Here is a 24,441-nt window from a genome sequence, read left to right as displayed (position 1 = left end):
CTAATTTGTGACGGAGTGTGTAGGAGGCGCCGGTGTATCTCAGAACCGCAGGCCGGGCTGACCAGCTACCCCCTTCCACTGCTAGCAGAATGTCGCATGCAGGTCTTTTTCAGCTTGACATTTTAAAATCCACGTTTGCAAAGATTGCAATCATTGGAATTTTATTTAAGGATTTAAAGACACTCAGTGTCAGAGAATAACGACACCTAACATTTTACAGCCATTCTACAAACGCTCATCTGGTGCTAAGCACAGTCTCGGGAAGGAAGCGTGGCCCGCCTCACCAGTCAGGGCAGGAAGGGAAGCTGGTGGCTGTCCCTGCCCGCGTGTCCTGTGCTCTTGCCGAGAGGCGGGTGGCCGCGGGCACACCACGGAGGGTGTCCCTCTGGGGCGGGTCACTTAGGAGCCAGGCCAGACTCCCCACAGCCCGGCGCCTGCTGCGGGCGAGGTGCCCCGCCTTTCCCCTCCTGCTGTGACAGGGTGACTGGCCGCTTCTCCCCCCACGGCTGGACCTGTTCCTAGGGAAGGATCGCTTTGACGAGAAAACGGTATCCCAGAAGGGTTTTGTTTTGTGTAGACGTGTTATTAACAGTAGGTTTATGTTTTGTTCATTTAACAGAGGAGGTATTTTTCCTTTTCCATCTTCTCTCTCTTACTCCAGTTCAGGGTCTGTCCTGACCAATCATCTTTCCAAAGCTGCCCCCCAGTCCGTGTAGACATCAGCCTCTCCCAACCCTGCCCTCCTTCCCCTCTTCCCCTCACCCTGCTCCATTCGTTTTGCGACACCCCTCACATCTAAGACACCATGGCAGGTGCTGTGTCTCCTTCCTTGGCTGCCGTGTTCCCAGTGCCGGGGCAAGTGCCTGGCTCGGCAAATGTTTGTTGAATGACTTGCTGAATCCCCCATACCTTCCCTATGTCTAGTGCCCTCCTGCACCTGCCGTAGAAACGACTCTAGTGAAATAAAAGCTAGAAGCCCGCCGGGCGCGGTGGCTCACGCCTGTACTCCTAGCACTCTGGGAGGCCGAGGCGGGCGGATTGCTCAAGGTCAGGAGTTCGAAACCAGCCTGAGCAAGAGTGAGATCCCCGTCTCTACCATAAATAGAAACAAATTAATTGGCCAACTAATATATATAGAAAAAATAGCTGGGCATGGTGGCGCATGCCTGTAGTCCCAGCTACTCGGGAGGCTGAGGCAGGAGGATCGCTTGAGCCCAGGAGTTGGAGGTTGCTGTGAGCTAGGCTGACGCCATGGCACTCACTCTAGCCTGGGCAACAAAGCGAGACTCTGTCTCAAAAAAAAAAAAAAAAAAAAAAAAAGCTAGAAGCCATAACAAGGGAGAAAAAACCCTTAAGTTGCTTTTGTTATAGCCGTTGTCTCTAGTTTCTGGTTGACAGGGGAAAGACGTGGAAACCGGTCAGAAGTGCTGAGTCAGAGCCGCTCCAAGGCCCTGGGTGAAGCTCCCAAGACCCCTGGCCCCTGGGCAGAGCCCTTTACCTGCCCGGCCCCTCTTCTAGATGCAAGTGAGGCGATCACACGCGAGCTCCGGCCTGGTCAGATCACAGTCACTTACTTTGTTTGTTAATTAGGTGACAGAGGCTGGAGAGAATGCTGTGAGTCCGCTTTTCTGTGATCACTGATTTGTTCCAAGTTTGTTCTGAACCAGAAAAAGAACTCAGGGCTACCGAATAGACCCTCCCGTGCTTGTGTTTACTTGTGTTTTCATGGCTTTTGTCCTTCTGGAAAACTTCCAGTTTCTGCTTAAGGTCTAAATCAAACATCACCTCCTCTATGGAAGGGTTTCTAGATCATTCCAGAGAAAGGTTCTCCAGGGCCTCTTGGTGCTGGCATCGTTGCTGCGTGGGTCTCCCTGACCTGGCAAGTGACCGTATTTGCTACAGCGCTGAGCACCGGGAGGCCGGAGACGCCTGTGCCGTGCTTTGTGGCTCGGTGTCCAGCTGAAGTGCCTGGCACACAGGGGGCGCTGGGCAACTTGGGAAGATGAGCGAGTGAATACGTGAAAAAACCGGAGACTTTACAATCTCGCCACAGTTCTCTGGTTAGCGACTGGACCTTCCTTCTGGGGACACCATTCGATTATCCATGTTTTGTCTTCATTCAGGCACTCTGATTGTTCTGAAACATCCCTATCCAAGAGAAGTGGAAGAACCTTCCATTTACGAGTCGGTCCGGGTGCACACGGCGATGCAGACGGGACGAACGGAAAGCGACCTCGTGCCCACCGCGCCTTCCGTGAGTGACCCCGGCTGGGCTGCAAGCTCTCTCGGTGCCGAAAAGCAAGCAGGGGCCATAAAAGTTCATCAGAATCCATTTGTTCACATCAAATTTCTAGCTTGGGATCTAAAACTTGGAGAGAAACATAAGAGCTGAGCCTGGGACTCGGTTCATCTGGTCCAAGGCAAATCATAAAAAACACAATGCGACAGTGATAGGGTTTCAGATACTTAGAAAATGACACCTGAGTCTCTGTCCTTAGTTAACCACACAAGTTCATGGTAGAGCGGGCAAGAGACGTTTGTGTTCACATAGTTGACCAAACTGTTATTCTTTGACAATTTTCTTAAATTAAGAAACCAATTTTTTTAATTTTTTCACATTTCAACTGTCTATGGAAGAAAAGGTATTTGTTGCCTTTACTGTAAAAACATGCGCTGTTAATTTTTCCAAGCGTTTCCCCCTTTCGCTGATGCAGACAGCAAACACTTGCATTCCTTGCAGCGTTAACTGTTGTCCAGTTCCGGTGTGACTCGGGCACTCTGCCCACCCAGAGTCCCGCGGCGTCTGCTCTGCGGGCTGGGACTGCAGGGTTCCTCGGCGGTCCCCTCCTTCCCTGTTCCCAGGGCCCCTTCCCTGTTCCCAGGGCCCCTTCCCTGTTTGAGGGATTCTGGTATGAGAAATCTGGATTTGCGCAGAGGATCAAGAGGACACTACCCAAATGAAATGTCAAGAAATCATTCTAGAGAGCCACCATCACTCTCGAAAAATAGTCAGCTGACAATACCGAGCCACAAACTATATTCACATGAGTGCGACCTTTCTGTCTCAGTAGTACTTTTTCCTACCTGCCACCAGAGAGATCTTTCTTTAAAAGCACATTTACCGGCCGGGTGCGGTGGCTCACGCCTGTAATCCTAGCTCTCTGGGAGGCCGAGGCGGGCGGATTGCTCGAGGTCAGGAGTTCGAAACCAGCCTGAGCAAGAGCGAGACCCCGTCTCTACTATAAATAGAAAAAAATTAATTGGCCAACTAATATATATAGAAAAAACTAGCTGGGCATGGTAGCGCATGCCTGTAGTCCCAGCTACTCGGGAGGCTGAGGCAGGAGGATTGCTTGAGCCCAGGAGTTTGAGGTTGCTGTGAGCGAGGCTGACACCACGGCACTCACTCTAGCCTGGGCAACAAAGTGACACTGTGTCTTAAAAAAAAAAAAAAAGCACATTTACCATGTGAGCTCCCTGCTGAACGTCCCCTGGTGGTGCCCATGGTGTCCGTGGCCCACCTGGGCCCTGCCTACCTCTCTGGCCTCATCTCGGATACTCCACACTCGCGCTGGGCAGCCTGTCTCGACGGTGTGCATTTCTCCGGACGTGCGCTTTCTGCCCTGCCGGCACCATTACTGTCACTCGTCCCTCGGGTCCAGCGCCAGGGCTCAGGATGTTCCAGGAGGCCCCCCTCGGCCCCTGGCTTCTTTCTGAACGCCCCTCCTCTGTGCTCCAGAGCACGCTCTATCTGCCTTTATCCTAGAGCTCTCGTGCCGCAGGCTGATTGCCTGCACACCTGTCTTCCCTCCGCCCCAACACGACACTTCTGAAGACAGGAATCACTGCTTGTCTTTGTGGCCTATAGCCAGGCCTGGGTCATGGCATATCTTGCATTTTTGTTGCTATGCTTCCTTTCCCTAAAAATAAAAATCCTCGGCCAGGCATAGTGGTTCACACCTATAATCCCAGCCCTTTGGGAGGCTGAGGTGGGAGGATTACTTGAAGCCAAGAGTTTGAGGCTAGCCTGAGCAACATAGCAAGACCCTATCTCTAAATATATATATATATATACACACACACACACACACATATATTAGCTGTGTGTGGTATTGCACAACTGTAGTCCCAGCTACTCAGGAGGCCGAGGCAGGAGGATCCCTTGAGCCCAGGAGTTGGAGGTTACAGTGAGCTATGACTGTGTCTCAGTGACAGAGCAATACCCTGTCTCTAAAAAATAAAGTAAAATAAAAAAAAAATAAAAATCCTGGAAATTGACTGAGAAAGATACTTTGGCTTTGTTAGAGTTGGAGGAAGACACTCAGACCTCTGCACTTGAGAAATTTTGGAAAGCAAGGGGATAAATAGTCCAAAGTCAGAAAAGGCCCAAGAACACATCAAGATCTACCCTCCAATTCTCATTTTCCAGTTGACCAGTCCCTTCATATTTTCCTCTTTATCTGTCCTTAATCTGCCACCAGTCACTTCAACATCTCTTTCATTCGTGCTCTCAGTTTACCCTCACATTCTCCTCGGTTGAACTTCCCCTACAAGTCTCTATTGAGGGACAGTCAAGCCGTATCCTTCTAAGTGTGTCCTTTATCAGTAGTAAAATGCAGATGATCCCTAACGTGTGGGTTGGCGAGAGCGTAGGGACAGCTCACACAGGCAGAAACAGGCCCCTCTGATCACACCCTGGAAGGCTTGCCATTCGCCTTCTTCGCTCACGCCAGGCACCGTATGGATTCACCTGCCCAGGTATCTAAACGTGACGCGCATAGAAGGGTTCCAGGTAATGGCGCATTTGCAATGGTGGCGAGAGGCTGGTTGAGAACAACTGAGCTCGCACTGCATGATGAGAAGCCCACGAAGTTCACTGTGCATCACTATGGAAAAGAAAAAAAAAAGCAACTCTGAAGGCCTTCTAGTGGGTCTGAATGCCTCTCATTGCTTCTCACTGTGGCATCGCTGATGGCTGGTCACCGTGCCTGGGGAAAGTTCTGGTCTGGTCAGAATGCCCTCGTCCCTGTTCGGACACTCCGACTTCACTTGTTACCCCGCGTGGTCACACGCTGGGCACCCCATCTCTGACCTGAGAGCTCTGCGGGTCTCCGACTTCTGCTTTCTCTGTTTGGGACGCGGTTCTTGCACAAGCTCCAGCAACGGAGGAAGAGAATTAACAGCACTTCTTACTTGAAGCGAAAATGAAAGATGCCCCATTGCCCAGAAATGCAGAGGGTTGTGCAAAACTGTTTGCCATTCTTTGGCAACTACGTTTTGGGGAATTACCATTTATATGTTGTATGAGCAACACAGCATTGAGTTCCTGAGACAGGATTACATTTATTTCTTTTGAGATAGGGCCTCACTCTGTCACCCGGGCTAGACGGCAGGGACACATTCGAGGCTCGCTGCAACCCCATACCCCTAGGCTCGTGTGCACCACCACGCCTGCCTAATTGTTTTATTTTTATTTTTGTAGAGATGTGGTCGGTCTCACTATGTTGCCCAGATTGGTCTCAAACTCCTGGCCTCAAGCGATCCTCCCCCCTCAGCCTCCTGAAATGGCTAGGATTACAGGCGTGAGCCACCATGTCCACCCCAACTAATTTATTATATAAACTTTTAAAAAAAAGTGCCTATGCTGCAATCAGCATTGTTTTTAAGCACTGGGAGCTTGGCAGTAAATTAGGCAAAGGCTCTGCCCTCCCTGAGCTCACAGTCTAGTGGGGGGTCACAGACAATAATCAATGTCATTAATAACATGATATCAGATAGTAATAAGTCATAAACACAAAAGTAGACTACGAGGCAAGGAGGGAAGCAGGGCAGGAGTAACATCTGATCAGAGACTTTGCTGACGGGAAGGAGCGAGTCATGTCAAGATGTGGGAAAGTCTGCAGGCAGAGAAAGTAGCACAAGAACCCCGAGGTGGGAACTAAACTCAGGTGTCTCGAAGGCCAGAAAGGCGGTCAGGATGAGCTAGAGGGAAAGTGGTGGAAGACAAGATTATTGAGGTAATGCCCAGCCAGATCCTGGAAGGCGATGGGGTTCTCAAAGAGCAGTGCCTTCCGGCTGAGTGTTTAGACATTCATGAGAATGTTCTAGTCAGCAAAGTGCTCTGGGGCCCTGCTAGCATTCCTGGATGTCAAGAACCACACAGAGTCTGAGGATTCATTCTACTTGCAAGTTAGACTGCCAGTGTCACGGGGCCGTGACTCTGGGTTAGAGACAAAGGACCCTTTGTTACTCACAGCAATTGGAGGAGCCAGAGTGTTAGCATTTGTGCCAAGTCACAAGACCCACAGGGCGACACTGAGAAGGCCAGGTGACACCACAGTGGGTTGTTACAGGAGAGGAACCCAAATCTTCTACAGTGGGCGGTTGGCATGTCCGCCATTTACTCTAGAGAGAGACCTTATTTCTGTCTTCCAAGGCTGTTTGTTATACAAACATGCCTTAAAAATTCATTTGCAACAAAATGCTGTAAATGCCTTGGTCGTAAGGCACGTAGAGACACAAGACACCCATAAAGATTATTTCCCAATTCCCAGTTGTTTCAGGGTCATGCCAGCTAAATATCCTGCAATGCATGTTGAAGAATGATCCCGCCCCAAATCTCAATTGTGCCTTCTTCCTTCCTCTTCTTCTTCTTCTTCTTTTTTTCATTAGGGAGCTACTCTTATGACCTCTTTTAAACCTAATCACCTTGTTAAAGGTCCTATCTCCAAATAGGGTGACATTGGGGATAAAGGTTTCAACTGTTAATGGAAAAAAACCCTAACTCTGTAAAATAACATAAAGAGGGTTATTCTGAGCCACATGTGTGTGACTGGCCTGGAGTACATGGCCCCAAGAGGTCCCGGGAAAACGTGCCCAGCACCTACTTTACATAACAGGAAAGATCTGGTAGCAAAGGTAAAGAATTAATTTTTGTGCTAAGTGTTGATAAGAAATTAGAAGAGAATTTTTAGGGCCGGGCGTGGTGGCTCAGGCCTGTAATCCTAGCACTCTGGGAGGCCGAGGCGGGCAGATTGCTCAAGGTCAGGAGTTCAAAACCAGCCTGAGCAAGAGCAAGACCCCGTCTCTACTAAAAATAGAAAGAAATTAATTGGCAAACTAAAAATATATAGAAAAAATTAACCGGGCATGGTGGTGTGTACCTGTAGTCCCAGCTACTGGGGAGGCTGAGGCAGGAGGATCGCTTGAGCCCAGGAGTTTGAGGTTGCTGTGAGCTAGGCTGACACCACAGCACTCTAGCCCGGGGAACAGAGTGAGACTGTCTCAAAAAAGTAAATTAAAAAGAGAGAAAAAAAGAAAAGAAATTAGAAGAGAATTTTGAGTAAGTTTTTAAATCTTTAAAAAGATGCTTGTGGACTGCTAAGTGGTAAACAGAGAGAGGGCAAAGTTGGAGGCAAAAACACTAGTTAGGAGACTAGTTAGTTGTGGTAGTCTTGGTAAGAGGTGGTAGTTAAACCCAGACAGAAGGGTTAAGCACTGGCAGTTAAAGTGTAGGGAAGGGGTAAGAACTGGTGAACTCCTTGCCTTGAAGGTAGAAGCGACCAGACTGACAGGAGGATTGAATGTGGTACCAGAGAGAAGAGGAACAGGGTCCTCCCATTTCCTGAGACGGCTTTGGGGACGGGAAGGAGGACTTCTGTCGTGGACACGTTAAATGTGAAACGCCAATCAGTTAGATTAGCAGACATTACATGAAATAATAGGTTTCAAGTTCCTGACACAGAATAAGTCCTATCTAAAATGTCAGTTTCCTCAGCTTCCCCTTTGTGGTATTTGACACTTTTAACAACTCCCTCTTTCTAAAAATTCTATTTCCTTTGCTTCTGCAACGTCTTTCTCTCTTTATTCTGTAATCTTCAACACATTTTACAGTTCCTCTTCTTGGACACCTTCCTTGCGTATTGGCCCTTTTCAGTATTTTGTTCTTGAAGCCCTTCTCGCTTAACATGTTGGTGTTTATCCTTCTAATCTTTTTCTTGAATATATGCATGTATATATGCACACATACATAGACATATGTGAGTTCTGCATTGTAGATAGAGTTATAATATGCCTGTTTAATTAATTATAGGTTATGTCATCCAGGTCATGGCATAGTTTTCTAAAACATCATTAAATACATTCCAGTATTTGGCTGTCTCAGCTTATTTAGTTAATCCTCTATTATATTTTTACATGCGACTTTTTTATTTGAAATACTCTCAAAGTTGCAGAATCCTTACAAGAATAGCGCAAAGAACGTTGCTTTTCCTGAGTGAGCTGAGAGGAAATTGCTACCTGATGCCCCGTCACGCTGAATACTTCTGTGTGTGTTTCCCAGAAACCAGGCCCCTGCTGAGTGACCACGCAGAACCGTCCCAACTAGGAAAGTAACGCTGACCCTGCGTCACTGTCTCGGGCACAGGTCTCGCCCAAGTTTCTCTAGTTTTTCCAGGAAGGTCCTTTTAGAGCAAAAAGACCCAATCCCCAATCCCCAGCTGCCCTGTTTGTCCTGTCTCTGGAGTGTTCCTCTGGGACACTTCCTCAGTTTCTCCTTAATTTCATGACTTTGACCCTTCTGAAACATAAAGGCCAGCTAACATCTTTCCTGTTACAGATCACAGATATTTTTAAAGATAAATCTGCTGCATAATCATTTAATTTCTTAAACCCTGAGTAAAAGTAATATTCTCAGCTTTTGCCTTTGCAGGCCTCCATTTATCTGTCAAAACCTTAGAAAAATACTGATAGTATTTTGGAAGGGGGTAATATGGAGAGAGTAGTGTTATTCCTTAGCTCAGTTTCAATGAATAATTCTACCAGGTCCTTTTATATAATAATTTGCCTTTAATTATTTTGTCTGTATAAACATTAACCTGCAACAACCCAAAAAATGTTAATTTTGGCCATTCCATAATATAATACCTAAACTCAATTCAGTTGGTTGAATTTCTTTAACATCAAATAAATCAAACTGATTATAGGATATCAAATTCATTAATATTGTTTAACATTATTTGAACAAACATTTGGGTAGTTTATCCTTTTATGCCATTATTTCTTGCTTGAATTCTTTTTACTGTGGTGGTGCCTCTTTTTATCTGGTAGCGAGAAGTCACCTTGGGACAAAGTACCCTGCAAACTGCCACAAAATGGTGTCAACCAAGTCATTTCCCAGTTTTAATAAACATTTCCCAGTTAACGTTTATTAACTTTGTTCTTATTAAGACATATTATAATATCACATTAGAACAAAATACCCTACCGGGAGTGCAATTTCTTGATGTTAGGTTCTTCTGCAAATTTCGATTCATACAATTCCCCACCATCCCTTGTTTTTCACAGGTGCTAGCTAAGTGTGTCGTTCTCTTTGAATTAATGATACGTGGGTTCAGAGAAGTCATTCTCCTTTCAAATCTCTGTTGGTAAATCGGCTGTAAACAAATCCGTGCTCCTGACAACCTGTTTCATGGAACGTGGGTCTCAAAGGAGAGTCTGTGACCAAAAAAAAAAAGGGGGCAGTGGTGTTGGGGACAGGGAGGAGGAGTGTGTGATAAAATGAGTGTTGGAAATGATGTTTTTATAAACATCCCTCTTAAAAATTCCCAAAGCATCTTAGCGTAGTACAGAGTCTAGGATTTCTGAAGTAAAGAAATGCTTCTATTTTTCTTAATCCAGTTTCCCAAATGTATTGACCACAGACGTGCGCGTGCGTATGCATGTGCTGACACTTCTGCAACGGTCCGAGCAGCTGGATCCCACATAACACGCTTTGACAAACACAGACTTTTATAAGTGCAACGAAGGGCTTCATTGTTTGCAAATCACTAGCTGGAGTTAGTAGAGAGCCTTGAGGGTGCTTCCTGTTGCCATGGAGTCACACCGGTGGATCCAGTCTGCAAACTCTCTCAGGCCGGGCGAGGTGGCTCACGCCTGGAATCCCAGCATGAGGCGGGTGGATCCTTTGAGCTCAGGAGTTCGAGACCGGCCTGAGCAAGAGCGAGACCCCATCTCTATTTTTTTTTTTTTCTTAAAAAGAGCACATAGAAGATTTTCAAGTGCCTCAGTGAAAAGTGAAAGACGGCCATTTAAAAATCAAAGGCAAACTGGTTCTTCATTTTCAACCAGGTCAGAAATAGAAAGACAAACGTCATGTTGTGATGGCTCTGGCTTCACTGGGTGCTTTTCTTTTTCAGCTGGGCACCAAGGAAGGCTACCTCACCAAGCAGGGGGGCCTGGTCAAGGTAAGCACGCGTGGCTTGCTCACGCCGGCCACAGACAGCAAGCGCGGGCGTGTAGATGCAATTCCCATTTCTGTGTTTTTTCTTTTAAGCACAATTCCCTGCCCATTTTGACCCACTTACAGTATCTACCTGTCTCATGAGTTCACTTTTATGGCTTATTAGTCAACATTCTGGAAAATGACTCAACTATTCTTTGGCAAAGCCCTGCAAAAATGTACCATGTAGTTAATACTCAAAAAAACATCAAATTCTTTTAATGGAATGATTGAGGAGAAGGTAGCAAATTAACTCTAGAACATTTATTTTCTTTCCTTTTCTTTTTTTATAAACAAAGAAGAAGAAGTCAGAATTGTATAAAATGTTTACCTAAAGGTAGACCAAAAATGTCACTGGCACTAATGACATCCACAAAACAACACAATTTAGGACTTTATACGTTCGGGGTATCCAACTGTTCCCCATTTATGTGATTGGACCTTTAAAGTTCCTCTACTTCAGTGTGCCAGGAAGGCCTTCATGGACTATGTCTGCTCCTTCCTATTTTAAGAGCCAGGGTGCTTGACCTCTCCCAGGGACCAGCCTGCTCACAGTGAACCTGATCATTTTATTGTTTGAGTCCCTGCTAGACTGGATGGCTCCTGAGGACAGAGATAATTCACACTCACAGCATACTTATTTTTAAATCCTCTGATCCTCCGTTCCTTCTTTTAACTGGGCACGTTGCCACCCAGGGTAGATTAGGGTTCTGTTCGTACATAAGAAGGTAACAGGGCTCAACAACAGTTTTTACCACCAATGCCATGGAATTCCTGGGCAAGGTTTAAAATATTGTGTGGTTCAAGGTTCTGAAATCTCAATTCACCTATTTGTAATACAAGAATAATAATATTTGGCCAGGCTCGGTGGCTCATGCCTATAATCCTAGTACTCTGGGAGGCCGAGGCGGGAGGATCCATTGAGGTCGGGAATTCGAGACCAGCCTGAGCAAGAGTGAGACCCTATCTCTACTAAAAATAGAAAGAAATTAGCTGGACAACTAAAAATATATAGAAAAAATTAGCTGGGCATGGTGGCGCATGCCTGTAGTCCCAGCTACTCGGGAGGCTGAGGCAGGAGGATCGCTTGAGCCCAGGAGTTTGCAGTTGCTGTGAGCGAGGCTGACACCATGGCACTGTAGCCTGGGCAACAGAGTGAGACTCTGTCTCAAAAAAAAAAAAAAAAAAAAAAAACAGAATATTTGATATTTTTGTATGAGGATTGGCTATAACACATATCAGCCTCCAAGGATACTATGTGGTCCATATAAGTGCTCAAAAACAATATTTATTTTTATTATAGAGTTAATAAAATGGAAATTTTAGTGGTTTATTATAAATCACCTTGAATATTTATGATAGCCTCCTTCTTTTTATTTAAAAAATATACTAATGATACCTCTGCCTTCATTGTGAGCTTAATGTATGAAATTACTTTAATTTTTGTAGATATTTTGAAACCTATTTCTTAGAAATTAGTCACAAGAATTTTTTCAGGCATATTGTATCAAATTTTTTAGATTTTTTAAAAAATGAAAGTAAATCATCTAGTTTAAATATTACATTCCTGTATCCAAAACCTGTGTGTTTTAATTATTATTATTTTTTTCTCAGACCTGGAAAACAAGATGGTTCACTTTGCATAGAAATGAACTGAAATACTTCAAAGACCAGATGGTGAGAAACATGACAATACATTTTCCTTTTAAAAATCAACTCTCTGAATGAAAGAAATATCTTCCCTTAAAATCTCTGAAATTCTCTTTATGTCCACCTGAAACACCCAACAAATGATTGGAGATATGAGTTCTTGATTCCCCATGTGAGCAGAATTCTTTTGCAAAGATGAGACGTGTTTGCCAGAAGCTCCTCAAGGCCCATAATTCCTTCAGGTCATGGAGGTAGAATTGTTCTCTCACCACAGTTTATTAACTGTCTCTCTGCAGTAATTTCCCCCTTTATTAAAAATCAGTATGCCCATTTTATCAAGCCCATTTTATTAAGCCAATTTAAAATGATTTGTTTTTGTTTTCCTTATACAAAATTTCTGAAAAAGTAGAAGTTTTAAAAAAATGTGAGAAAAATATGACTCTCCTGTTTTAAGGTCCATCTTCATGATATATAAATTGTTAAAGACAGTCTCTTAATTCCCAGTCTCATCAAGGCTAATTCCAAACCCAGGAGGTGTGGGACTTCCATTAGTCTCTTCTGTTATAGGTCCTCTTCGTGAAAGGAAATTGACAGTTGCACCTAGTAAAAGATTTGTTAGGGAGATCAATGATGGACAGATTCGTGTGTTTTTTTTATGCTGACATAGGTTTTTTTGGTTTTGTTTTTTTTTAGTCTCCAGAACCAATTCGGATCCTAGACCTAACAGAATGTTCAGCTGTACAGTTTGATTATTCACAGGAAAGGGTAAACTGTTTTTGGTAAGTTGTTTTATAAAGGGAATGTTTCTAAAAGTCTTCTTGCCAGACACTTATTTTAGCTAAGGAATAAAAAGCTGTGTGTCTTAGTCTCTACAATGCAGGAATGTGCACACATGTTAGGAGTGCTTGCAGCTGAGAGTGACATACCTCATTTAAAGTGGCTTAAACAAATAGGCAGGGCTCTGGGTTTAGGTTGTGCACTGCACAAGTAGGACATGCATAAGAGGATGCCATGCACATCCTAGACAACTTTATTTCTTTGAGGATTGTTCCCAATTTTAATTGTAAGTTTGTTGACTCTTACGACGGGTGATTTGTATTGTTATGACAATTATGGCAGAAGGCACAAAAGTGTTTTGTTCTAATATAATCAGTATATTATGAAATTTTTCTAAGTAGGAGAAGTATCTTGAGAAAAGAGTGTCTTATTTCCCTCTACCTTTTATTTTAGAGGTTTTCAAGCAAACACAAGTTGAAAGACCTAAATATCTGTGCACCGTGCCTTCACCTAAATGTGCCAGTTATTAATAATTTGTCATATTTGCTTTAATCCTCATCTATCCACTTTTTTTCTGAACCAATTGAAAGTAAGTTGCAGACATCATTGACTTTACCCCTAAAGACTTGAGTATGTATCTCCTAAGAATAAAAATATCACCTATAGAACCATAATATCATTATCACACCCAAGAAAATTAACATTGATTCAGTAATATCATCCACCAAAGGATAGCTTTTTAAAATTCACAGAGATGTTTCCTCTGAGCTAGCAGAGGTTTATTTTTCTCCTAACAAAGAACCAAGAGGCAGGCAGCTGCCATGGCCAGGTCGGGTCCAATGTCTCTGCAATTCTCTTGGCGTTTTCTCCCGCTGCCTACTTCAGGGTCCAAGTGGCTCCTACAACTTTAGGCCTCGTGTTTTCAGTGAGGCACAAAGAAAGATATAGGAATGATGTCAGGCATGTCTGTTCCTTTTTATCAGGAAAGCCAGTATTTCCCCAGAAACTCCCCATCAGATTTTCCCTTATAGCTCATTGGCCAAGACAAGGTGCCCTGGCCATCCCTGGCAGCAGGGGAGGCTAGAAAAGAGTGATACTATGATCATAATTGGCTTAAACTAATTAGGATTTATTGCATAGGATTCTGATTGCAAGAAGAAAGGGAAAAGTATCTGTATTAATAGGCAATTAATAATGTCTCCCCAAGGGAGTACCAAACAACAGCAATTCCAGAAACCAGTTTCATAGCGTCCGCACGATGTCAGAATCACTCCCTCCCCTCACTGCCCATACGCCCCAACTGCACCCCACGTCAAGGTTTCAACTTCCGTACACAGGCTCTCACCTCTTACCGATTCAACATTAATTGCTGATATCAACAAAATATGCTGCCTAGGCTTTGGGATATAGAAACCCTTCTGAAGTCTTCTTTTTTACAAAAGGAAAAATGATTTTTAATATTTTGCATCTCAACTGTTAAGTACAGGAAGTATGGGCAAGATACAAGTTAGGGCTGACCTTATTACTCACATGACTTTGACTATGCAGCAGAGACAGTCAAACGAAGGATGAATATACACGTAGGGAAAGTCTTTCATGCCAATAGGAAGTTCGTCTTCCCTCCAGCAGACAATAGCTCTTGGGCAAGAGATGGGAAAAATAACTAGTTGAGAAGTCATACTGCCCCTTTTTCCTGTCCTAGCTAGTTGAGACTGCCTGCGTCCATAGAAGGCATTGAAGCAAACTGCACAAATGAGTTCTTTTAGCAAACTCTCTGATCTTGCTTACTCTTTGAATGATAGCGCAGGTTCTGAATCACTTGAGAGGCTAGCTGGATAAACATGTAAGACAGGAACAACAGGAGGATTGGAGGTATCCTAGATATGTTTCTTTCTTCTTTGAGGTCTCATTAGAGTATAGGATCTGGCCCGTAATGATAATATGTAGCTGCAACTTCCTCAGTTTGCTGGCAGGACTAGTTCCATATATACCAATCCTCCAAGTTACTCATCTGGGCTCTTTATCAACTTTTTTTCCCTTGGAATATTCTAATTAGTGTTCAACTGATATATATATATATATATATATACATATATATATATATATGTATGCATATATATGCATATATATGCATATATGAAATTATTTTTTATGCATATATATATGCATACAACTAACCATCTGGAGTATCTTATGTTCTTTCTTTTATCTTACCAGCTTAGTATTTCCATTCAGGACATTTTATCTCTGTGCAAAGACAGGAGTAGAAGCTGATGAATGGATCAAGATATTACGCTGGAAATTGGTGAGTTATAAAAGTCTTCAGATGCCTGAGAAATAACATGTTGATGATTTCAAATATATTTCTGTTGAAAGAGTCAGACTGTCTCCAAGAATCACAGGATGTCTACTTGCAGGCTTGTGGAATAGTCTGTTCATTCTTCCAGGACATGGGAAGAGATAAAGACAGGGCTGGAGAAGAGAAAGAATGGAGCTGTATTCTCGTCTCAGCCTTAGCCAGGCGCCCCGGTCAACCCTCAAGGGGTGCAGGTTAGCCCAGTTTTGTCTGGGTTAGGACATTTGGGACTACAAAGTCTCACAGAGGAACGTTAAAATATTTCTCCAGTTGAGAAGTCTTTTAAATGGTCGCAGAAGGAAGCTTGTCAGAGGAACTTAGCTAAGTTTCCAGTGCATCACTATGTGTAGGTCAAGTATAAAAAGGTGGCTTATTTTATCTGCTTTCTAAACACTTCCCAGGGGAATACAAAATAAATGCTAATAAAATTTACCAGTCTCATACATTTTCTGCATGTGTTTGCTGGTTAGTAAGTTATTAGCCAAGAACTTATCCTTACAGATTACTAAAATTTCCTGGAAATACCATCTTGAATCCCTTGTCGTTTTCAAAAAACATTTTTCCTAATTATTTTTTGTAAAAGAAAGTTCCTTTCTGGACTTTTGCTTCTGTTTATCGTTTCGGTTTGAAATTTAAATAAATATACTACTCATTTTGAAAATTTTCCAATGTATTTGATATTTAGTGTGGAGACACTTTGCCATATGAAACCTTTGCTCAGATATGAATTAATTTTTTATTCTTTCTATTTTGTAGTTGTCCAAGTGATACAAAATCATTATAAAAATATATAAAATGTACATACTTTTAAATTTCTCCTTGTGTGTAAACATTTAAACACAAAATTTAATTCTTCTCTAGTGTTCTTTACTCATTCTATTTAACACTATATTATGAACATCTTTCCATATCAATAATTTCAGTTCTATATCTTCCTTTGAGTCATTGAATAGTATTGTATTTTATGTTTTACTACAAATATTAGGGCAATTCCCAATTTCTACATGTTTTAGCAATCACTTTACAATATGTGTTCTGAGAAAAATACAGAAAATAAGATTAGAAACTTGGTGGGGGGCATATGATATTAATAATTAATTTATAGTTGCACATCTTCCTTACTAATCAATATGTCTTATTTTTCATTTGTTAAAAGCCAGAGTTCATTATCTTAAAATCACGCAATAATAGATACACGTGTGTGTGTGTTTTATTACAGTCACAAATAAGAAAGCAGCTCAACCAAAGGGAAGGCACCATCCGATCTCACTCCTTCATCTTTAAGTAGAACTTTCTCGGCGAGCTCCACCCGGCCCAGGAGCAAGGTGGAATGCCCCACGCTGCGATCCGCTAAAGATTTTGCCCTAAAAACAAATCAAAAGCAGAGGCTGTTTGGGATCCGCACGTGACGTTTGCTAGCTCACGGCACACTCTGCCCTTCCAAGAAGTTGTCCCCACCGAGAAACTGAAGCCCTCGTCCTTGTGATGTGACTGATCACACCCACTCTCGGAGCGCACGGCGTGAGATGGAGGGATTTCGCTTTCACTCAGTGTGGTCCCCAAGCCTGTTGACATCAGGGGACCCACAGTTGACAGGAGTCTCGCCCCGAGTCATGCCAGCCAGTGCGACACCCAGGCTGTGCTATTAGCCAGGAGGGAAACGGTCGGATACTTAGAGGCTCGGAGTCCTTCCTCAGAAATTATATTGAGATAGCAAACATCAAAGATTTCCCCCTTGATACAAAAAGCAGAAACAGTTTCCAAAACTAAAATGGAAAATGTTTGTGGTATTTATTTTCTCTTTCTAAAAGGCTCAGAAAGGTAGCGGGCCCTTCACTTCTAATGACACAACCGTGAGAACTCAATGGGCAATTAGGTAGTGCGATAAAGATAAATGAACATGTAATTTTAAAAACATCTCTTTTGACCATTTGGGGGAAATGTTTTAAAGAGTGAGAAGACATACATTGAAGGGTGATAAAGTAGTAGATAACTTGCAGTTTAATGATAATTATTGTTATTGTAGTAATCATAATGGAGCACTTGTAAGCACTGAGTCATCTCCATTCACCGTTTCTCCAAAAGGACCGAGAGGCTTCTAAAGGAGAGTGTGTTTTAACAATCCCTTCGTCAGAATCAGCTGTTTAGGGCTGGGCCAGGAGACGTAAGAATCACCCAAGCACCCTGCACCTTATTAAACAGCAATTTCTGTTGCCAGTTGAGGGAATTACACTAAATCTACACGAAATACCTACTAATGTGTTACACAGCTTTTTCAAACTAGAATAAGGGGAATGAGAGCTGAAACAGGGGAATGAGACGCAGGTGCCCGGAGCTCACAAACAGATTCTAACCCTTTCTATTATCCTTATCAACACTGCTTTTTTAGATAGAAGTTTGGAGGGAGACAAAAATGAATGAAGAGCCCGAGAATAAAAAGGTTATGGTACCAACTGCTCTTGCAATCCAAAGGGATACCTTGTTCAGTAAGTTTCTTCTGGTAAACATCCAAGACTCAGATATTTCATAAACTTTTTGCATATTTCAACAAGGTTTTTAATGTATTTTGTTATGTTTGTATTCTATGGGGTAAAGCAGATGTCAGGTTAGCTGTATTGTGTCGAGTTTGCAAAGCAAGGAGTCACAAACCCTCACTGAGATGTATGGTTTTATGTTTTGTTTTCTTAGAAACAGCGGTGTTTTTTTGTGTAGGTACTATTGTTTTTACTTTTTGTAAAACATGTTTATTTATATTCTTTGGTTTTGTTTATTAAAAGGAATATGATTTTGCTGTGTATGTACTCTTTTGCTATTAAAATATATTTTTAATATTTGTCATTTAAAAGAAACACAACTGATTAATATTATAAATAGCAATAGAGAATCCACTTTAGTTAGACTATAGGCCACAAAGGATTGGCAGTTGAATAAATAGTCCCAATCTCAAGGAGTCCTTAGTTGAACATGGAAAAAACAATAAACACATCTACGACAATGTAGAGAAGTAAATAAGATAATTATTGCAAGACAGGCACACAACGTTGTATGATGGGAATGGGCTTCAGCAAGGGATAGAACCATTCATTGGAGTTTTGGTGTGGAAAGGGTGAGCTCACATGGACCCACTGTGTAATTAGCCCTGGGCTAGATGCTTCGCCCCAGCTGTCCTGTGACGAAGTGACCCACCTTCTGAGCGGAGCCTGGGGAGGGGCGCTCAGCTATTTCTCCAGGTCCACAAATAGCATGTTTGTGCCAAGGCAGATCGGAGTGGGGCATGTGGGAGAGGAGAGAGTGGAGGGCCTGCGTCAGGCCCTTCTGCTCAGAGGACGTACTGACATCCTAAAGGAAGCACCTCGTGAGGCCCAGCCAGAGTGCTGGCGGTTACTCTCAGACTTCCGTGGGGACCAGTGGAGTCACCTCGTGGAGGGGAGGCTGACACAGACAGCCCCCCACTCACGGCGCTGTGTCCCTGTTCAGGCGGAGAGCTAGACAACTCTTGCACGGAAACGTTAGTGCTGCTTCCCTCCCCCACTGCTTCCGCCCCACCGCAGCAAGCCTGTGCTTCCAGCAAGTTCTTCCTGGCCAAGCACACTCCGCGGCGGGTGCCAGGCTGCAGCCACGCTGCCCTCGGTCGGTGCGGGCTGCCTGCCCGTGACGTGGGGCACAGTTTCTCAAACCATCTACGGCAAAGAACCAGATCTTCTTTCTTTCTTTCTTTCTTTCTTCTTTCTTTCTTTCTTTCTTTCTTTCTTTCTTTCTTTCTTTCTTTCTTTCTTTCTTTCTTTCTTTCTTTCTTTCTTTCTTTCTTTCTTTCCTTCCTTCCTTTCTTTCTTTCTTTCTTTTCTTTCTTTCTTCTTTCTTTCTTTCTTTCTTTCTCTTTTCTTTCTTTCTTTCTTTCTTTCTTTCTTTCTTTCTTTCTTTCTTTCTTTCTCTCTCTCTCTCTCTCTCTTTCTTTCTTTCTTTCTTTCTCTTTCTTTTTCTCTTTCTTCTTTCTTTCTTTCTCTTTCTTTTTTCTCTCTTTCTTTTTCTTTTCTCTCTCTCTTTCTCTCTTTTTCTTTCTTCTTTCTTTCTTTCTCTTTCTTTCTTTTCTCTCTCTCTTTCTTTCTTTCTCTTTTTTCTTTCTTTCTTTCTTTCTTTTCTCTCTTTCTTTCTTTCTTTCTTTCTTTCTTTCTTTCTTTCTTTCTTTCTTTCTTTCTTTCTTTTCTTTTTTCTTCTTTTTTTTCTTCCTTTCCATTTCTGATCTATCACAGACTGGGATTTTGTAAAATTCACTAAAAATAAATTATTAGAAAAATTAAGCAAAAAATACAAATATTACAATCCCAATTGTTTATTAGATTCAACAGACATAAAGTGACTATGTCAAATGCTGTTTTTATGCGCTACAATTTTTGTGTTTATCTTGTTAAACAAACAGGGTGCAAAAAACCACATTTTGAGTAGGACAGGTCTGCTAACTGGTAGGTTCAAACACACAAGAGCCTTCTTGAGAAAGAATTCACATGAGGATGGAAAGGGTCGAGGTGCAAATGTTTCGCTGGTGGAGTATGGATGCCAGGGCAGGGGAAAGGTGAGGGTGAGCACACTTTTGTCTGAGACTCAGCCGCCCCCCCGTCAGCAAAATTTAAAGGAGCTGTTCACTAACGTCTCTAGGGGACAGACTCTGAGATTGTAAGCTGTGTCACATTTGCAGCTATGAACAACGGTGGCACTCCTGGCTGTCAGCATAGACAGTAGCAGCCTCTAGGGACCCACAGCCTCCGTTGGTGGAAGCATGATGGCCAGAGCTGAGCAGCACAGCTCATCCGGAGCACAGAACAGAGCAAAGGAAATTGGCCATGTGGTTGCAGGAGTACACGTGAAGGGCTCTATGTGGATTCCCAGAAATATATATGGCAGGCATTTGAGAGGGACCAGGTTATCCACAGAAAAAGCAGGGATGGAGCCATAGAAGTTGGCCCAGTGCACCGATCCCAGTCTGTGGTCATTTCCCCACTGCCAGATGCATAATGGGTACAGACATCCAGGCGTGCCTTGGCAATATTGTCGGCTTGGTTCCATTCCATGACAATAAAGTGAGTCACACAAGTTATTTTTGTTCCCCAGTGCATATAAAAATTAGGTTTATGCTATACTGTAGTCTATTAGGTGTGCAATAGCATATCTAAAAAGAAAGTACATACCTTAATTAGGAAACATTTTATTGCTAAAAAGTTCCAACACGTATCTAGCCTTCAGGGAGTGGCAATGTCTTTGCTGGTGGAAGGTCTTGCCTCGCTGTGGATGGCCGCCGACTCATCAGGGTGGTGGTAGTTGGAGCTTGGGGCAGCCCAGACAATTGCTTAAAAGAAGACAACAGTGAAGTTGGCTGCATCAGTTGACTCTTCCTTTCAGGAAAGATTTCTCTGTAACACGAGATGCTGTGTGATAGTAGAACTTCTTTCAAAATTGCAGTTAATCTTCTCAAACCCTGCTGCTGCTTTATCAACTAGGTTTATGCAATGTTCTAAATCCTTTGTTGTCATTTCAACAGTGTTCATGGCATCTTCACCAGGAGTAGATTCCATCTCAAGAAAGCACTCTCTTTCCTTCCTTATCCATAAGAAGCAACTTGAACCAAACAGGAGGGTTGGAATCAACTTCTTTCAAACTCCTGTTCCTGTTGATATTTTGACCTTCTGTGAATCAGATGTTCTCAGTGGCATCTAGAATGGTGAATCCTTTCCAGAAGGTTTTCAATTTACTTTGCCCAGACCCATCAGAGGAATCGTTATCTATGGCAGCAACAGCCTTATGGAATGCATTCCCTAAATAACAAGACTTGAAAATTGAAATGACTCCTTGATCCATGGGCTGCAGAATGGATGTTAGCATGTGTTAGCCAGCACGAAAACACGGATCTCCTTGAACATCTCCATCAGAGTTCTTGGGTGACCAGGTGCATTGTTGATGAACAGTAATATTTTGAAAGGAATCTTTTTTTCTGTGTAGTAGGTCCCAACAGTGGACTTAAAATATTCAGTAAACCATGCTGTGAACAGACGTGCTGTCATCCGGGCTTTGTTGTTCCACTTACGGACCACACGCAGTGTAGATTTGGCGCAATTCCTAGGGGTGGGGAACGTGTGGCTTTAAGGCCACATGTGGCCTTCTAGGTACTTAAGTGAAGCTTTTTTACTAAATCCAAATTTTACAGAACAAATCCTTTTGTTAGAAAGGGTGCAGCAGAGAAAGACGAAGCTTTTCTTGCCTCCTGTGGTGCTTAAAACAAAACAAAATCTTTAAATGAGAAGGCCATGGGTAGTTGGCTTCAACTTAAAGTCACCAGCTATAGTCAGGCACAGTGGCTCACGCCTGTCATCCTAGCACTCAGGGAGGCTGAGGTAAGAGGATTGCTTGAGCTCAGGAGGTCAGACTAGCCTGGGCAAGAGCGAGACCTCGTCTCTACCAAAAATAGAAAACTTAGCCGGGTGTTGTGGCATGCAACTGTAGTCTCAGCTACTAGGGAGGCTGAGGCAGGAAAAGAGAGAGAGAAAAGAAAGAAGAAAAGAAAGACAGAAAGAAAAGAAGGAAAGAATAAAGGAAGGAAAGAGAAAAGAAAAAAGAAAGGAAAGAAAGAAAAGAAGGAAGGAAGGAAGGAAGGAAAGGGAAGGGAAAGGAGGGGGGAGAGGGTGAGGGAGGGGAGGGGAGCGAGAGGGAGGGGAGGGATAAAAGAAGTCAGGTCATCAGCTGCATTATCCGCCGACAAGAAAGCCAGAAGCCAGGCATTGACTGCTCCTCCCTAGCTATGAAAGTCCTACATGGCATCTTCTTCCAATATAAGGTGTTTTCATCTACGTTGAAAATCTGTTGTTTAGTGTAGTTGACAACCTTCCGTTGTCTTAGCTAGATCTTCTGCATAATTTGCTGTACAGTCTCCATCAGCACTTGCTCCTTCACCTTGCACTTCTATGTCATGCAGATGCCTTCTTTCCTTAAACCTCACGAACCAACCTACGCTAGCTTCCAACTTGGCTTCTGCAGTGTCCTTACTTCTCAGCCTTCATAGAATTGAAGAGAGTTAGGACCTTGCTCTGGATTAGGCTTTGACTTAGGGAATGTTGTAGCTGGTTTGATCTTCTATCCAGACCAAACTTTCTCCATCTTAGCAATGGCCGTTTCACTTTCTTATCATTCGTGTGTTCACTGGCGTAGCACTTTCAATTTCATTCAAGAACTTTCCCTTTGCAGTCACAACTGTTCAGCGCAAGAGGCCTAGTTTCCAGCCTATCTCCACTTTCAACATGCTTTCCTCACCAGGCTTAATCATTTCTAGCTTTTGATTTAAAGTGCGAGACATGCAACTCTTCCTTTCACTGAACACTTAGGGCCATTACAGAGTTATTGATTGGGCTAATTTCAATATTGTTGTGTCTCAGGGAATAGGGAGGCCAAGGAGAGGGAGAGAGATGGGAGAATAGCCAGTCAGTGAAATAGTTAGAATACATAGATTTATTTAGTTTGCCGTCTTAAATGGATACGGTTCAAGGTGCCCCAAAACAATTACAATAGTAACATCAAAGATTACTGATCACAGATCAGCATAACAGATACAGTAATAAAAAAAGTTTGACATATTACAAGAATTACCAAAATGACACAGAGACACAAAGTGAGCACATGCTGTTGAAAAAAAATGGTGCCAATAGACTTGCTTGGCTCAGGGTTGCTATAAAGCTTCAATTTGTTAGAAAAGCAGTATCTGCAAAGTGCAATAAAACAAGGCATGTCTAGGTTGGTAAATATAGCTATTAAAGACAGCTAAGTAGGCTGGGTAATCTGAACACTTTGGGAGGGCAAGGCGGGAGGATGGCTTGAGGTCAGGAGTTTGAGCAAGAGTAAGAACCCATCTCTACAAAAAAATAGAAAAACTAGCTGTGGGTGGTGGGCCATGCCTGTAGTCCCAGCTACTCGGGAGGCTGAGGCAGGAGGATCCCTTGAGCCCAGGAGTTTGAGGTTGCTGTGAGCTAGGCTGACACCACGGCACTCTAGCCAATGCAACAGAGAAAGACCCTGTCTCGAAAAAAAAAAAAATACAGCTAATAAAGCATTCTTTACCCTTTATGTGGTAAATCCAGAGTGGCTGAGAATCCCAGCCTGGTTTGTTTAAATCAGATATTGGAGTTGGCCTTTATTAAAAAAATTTTTTTAAGGGAAAACTATGATCCAAAAAGACAGGTCTCAAAAAGGGGAAACTGAAAAGTTTACAACTTTTTTTCTTTCCTAGATAAAGATGCCATCTGTAGTTTTATCATCTTTTTTTCTTCTTGAACTGTTTTTGAAATTTTCAAATTACAATTTCAACAACTATCAATATTTTGCCATGTTGTTTCTCTCCCCTGCACTTAAAAAATTACTTTTTGGATTGGAACACTTTAAAGCAGGCCAGGAGCAGTGGCTCATGCCTGTAATCCCAGCACTCTGGGAGGCCGAGGCGGGAGGGTCGCTCAAGGTCGGGAGTTCAAGACCAGCCTGAGCAAGAACGAGACCACTACCACTATTCTCCACTACGAATAGAAAGAAATTAATTGACCAGCTAAAAAATATATAGAAAAAATTAGCCAGGCATGGTGGTGCATGCCTGTTGTCCCAGCTACTCGGGAGGCTGAGGCAGGAGGATCGCCTGAGCCCAGGAGTTTGAGGTTGCTGTGAGCTTGGCTGACACCACGGCACTCTAGCCCAGGGAACACAGTGAGACTCTGCCTCAAAAATAAAATAAAATAACATAAAAGGAAAGGAAAATTTTAAAGCAAATTGCAGAAATCATTAATAAATGAGGTATGCCTGTACTCAGCAGCTGGGGGAATCCCCACATTGGTTCTCTGACCTATGGAGTGAGGACCATTACAGTAAGAAAGGGCAAATAGAAGCCACTAGAACTGCCTCTACCTGGGAAGATGGTAAACCAAAAGCAAGACCACATTCCTGAAGGGTTTCAGATATTAGTGCCACCATCGGGACTTGATAAACACGAGACAGTGATGCCGCCACCTGTCCGTTCAGCCTATCTGACCTGTGCAGAAAACAGGTGGATCTTGGAGAATGACGGTGGATTATCACGAACTTACCAAGGTGGTGACTCCAATTGCAGCTGCTGATTTTTGCAACGATTTCATTGCTTGAGAAAATTAACACATCCCCTGGCACCTGGCATGGAGCTACTGACCTGGCAAACATTTGTTCCTTACACCTGTTAGTGAAGACCGCCAGTAGCAGCAGGTGTCCAGCTGTCGAGGCCAAAAGCACACCTTCACTGTCCCGCCTCTGTGGTCTGTCAAGTCTCCAGCCACGCGTCACGAGTCAGTCTACAGGTTCCTCCCACACCACACTGGTCCCTAAC

The 24,441-nt window shown here is 43.2% G+C and overlaps 1 protein-coding gene across 3 annotated transcripts in view; it reads left to right on the top strand.

The window, feature by feature from the left end:
- The window catches only part of DAPP1 (dual adaptor of phosphotyrosine and 3-phosphoinositides 1), a 48,225-nt gene extending 30,366 nt beyond the window's left edge, over window positions 1-17,859 (top strand). For 2 of the 3 annotated variants that reach the window (XM_075998772.1, XM_012738403.2), the window contains 6 exons: window positions 2,124-2,254; window positions 10,197-10,244; window positions 11,894-11,956; window positions 12,623-12,708; window positions 14,924-15,011; window positions 16,282-17,859. In XM_075998772.1, coding sequence (XP_075854887.1) covers window positions 2,124-2,254; window positions 10,197-10,244; window positions 11,894-11,956; window positions 12,623-12,708; window positions 14,924-15,011; window positions 16,282-16,350 — 485 coding nt within the window. In that variant the 3' untranslated portion in view covers window positions 16,351-17,859. The remainder of the gene's footprint in view (window positions 1-2,123; window positions 2,255-10,196; window positions 10,245-11,893; window positions 11,957-12,622; window positions 12,709-14,923; window positions 15,012-16,281) is intronic. The other variant, XM_012738404.2, reaches the window with a different exon arrangement.
- Window positions 17,860-24,441: the final 6,582 nt, after the last annotated feature.

The sequence above is a fragment of the Microcebus murinus genome, chromosome 29 (genome assembly GCF_040939455.1).
Source record: "Microcebus murinus isolate Inina chromosome 29, M.murinus_Inina_mat1.0, whole genome shotgun sequence".
In the NCBI taxonomy this organism is placed as follows: Eukaryota; Metazoa; Chordata; class Mammalia; order Primates; family Cheirogaleidae; genus Microcebus; species Microcebus murinus.
Note: the sequence above shows the minus strand (reverse complement) of the source record. Positions and strands in the feature narration are given on the sequence as shown.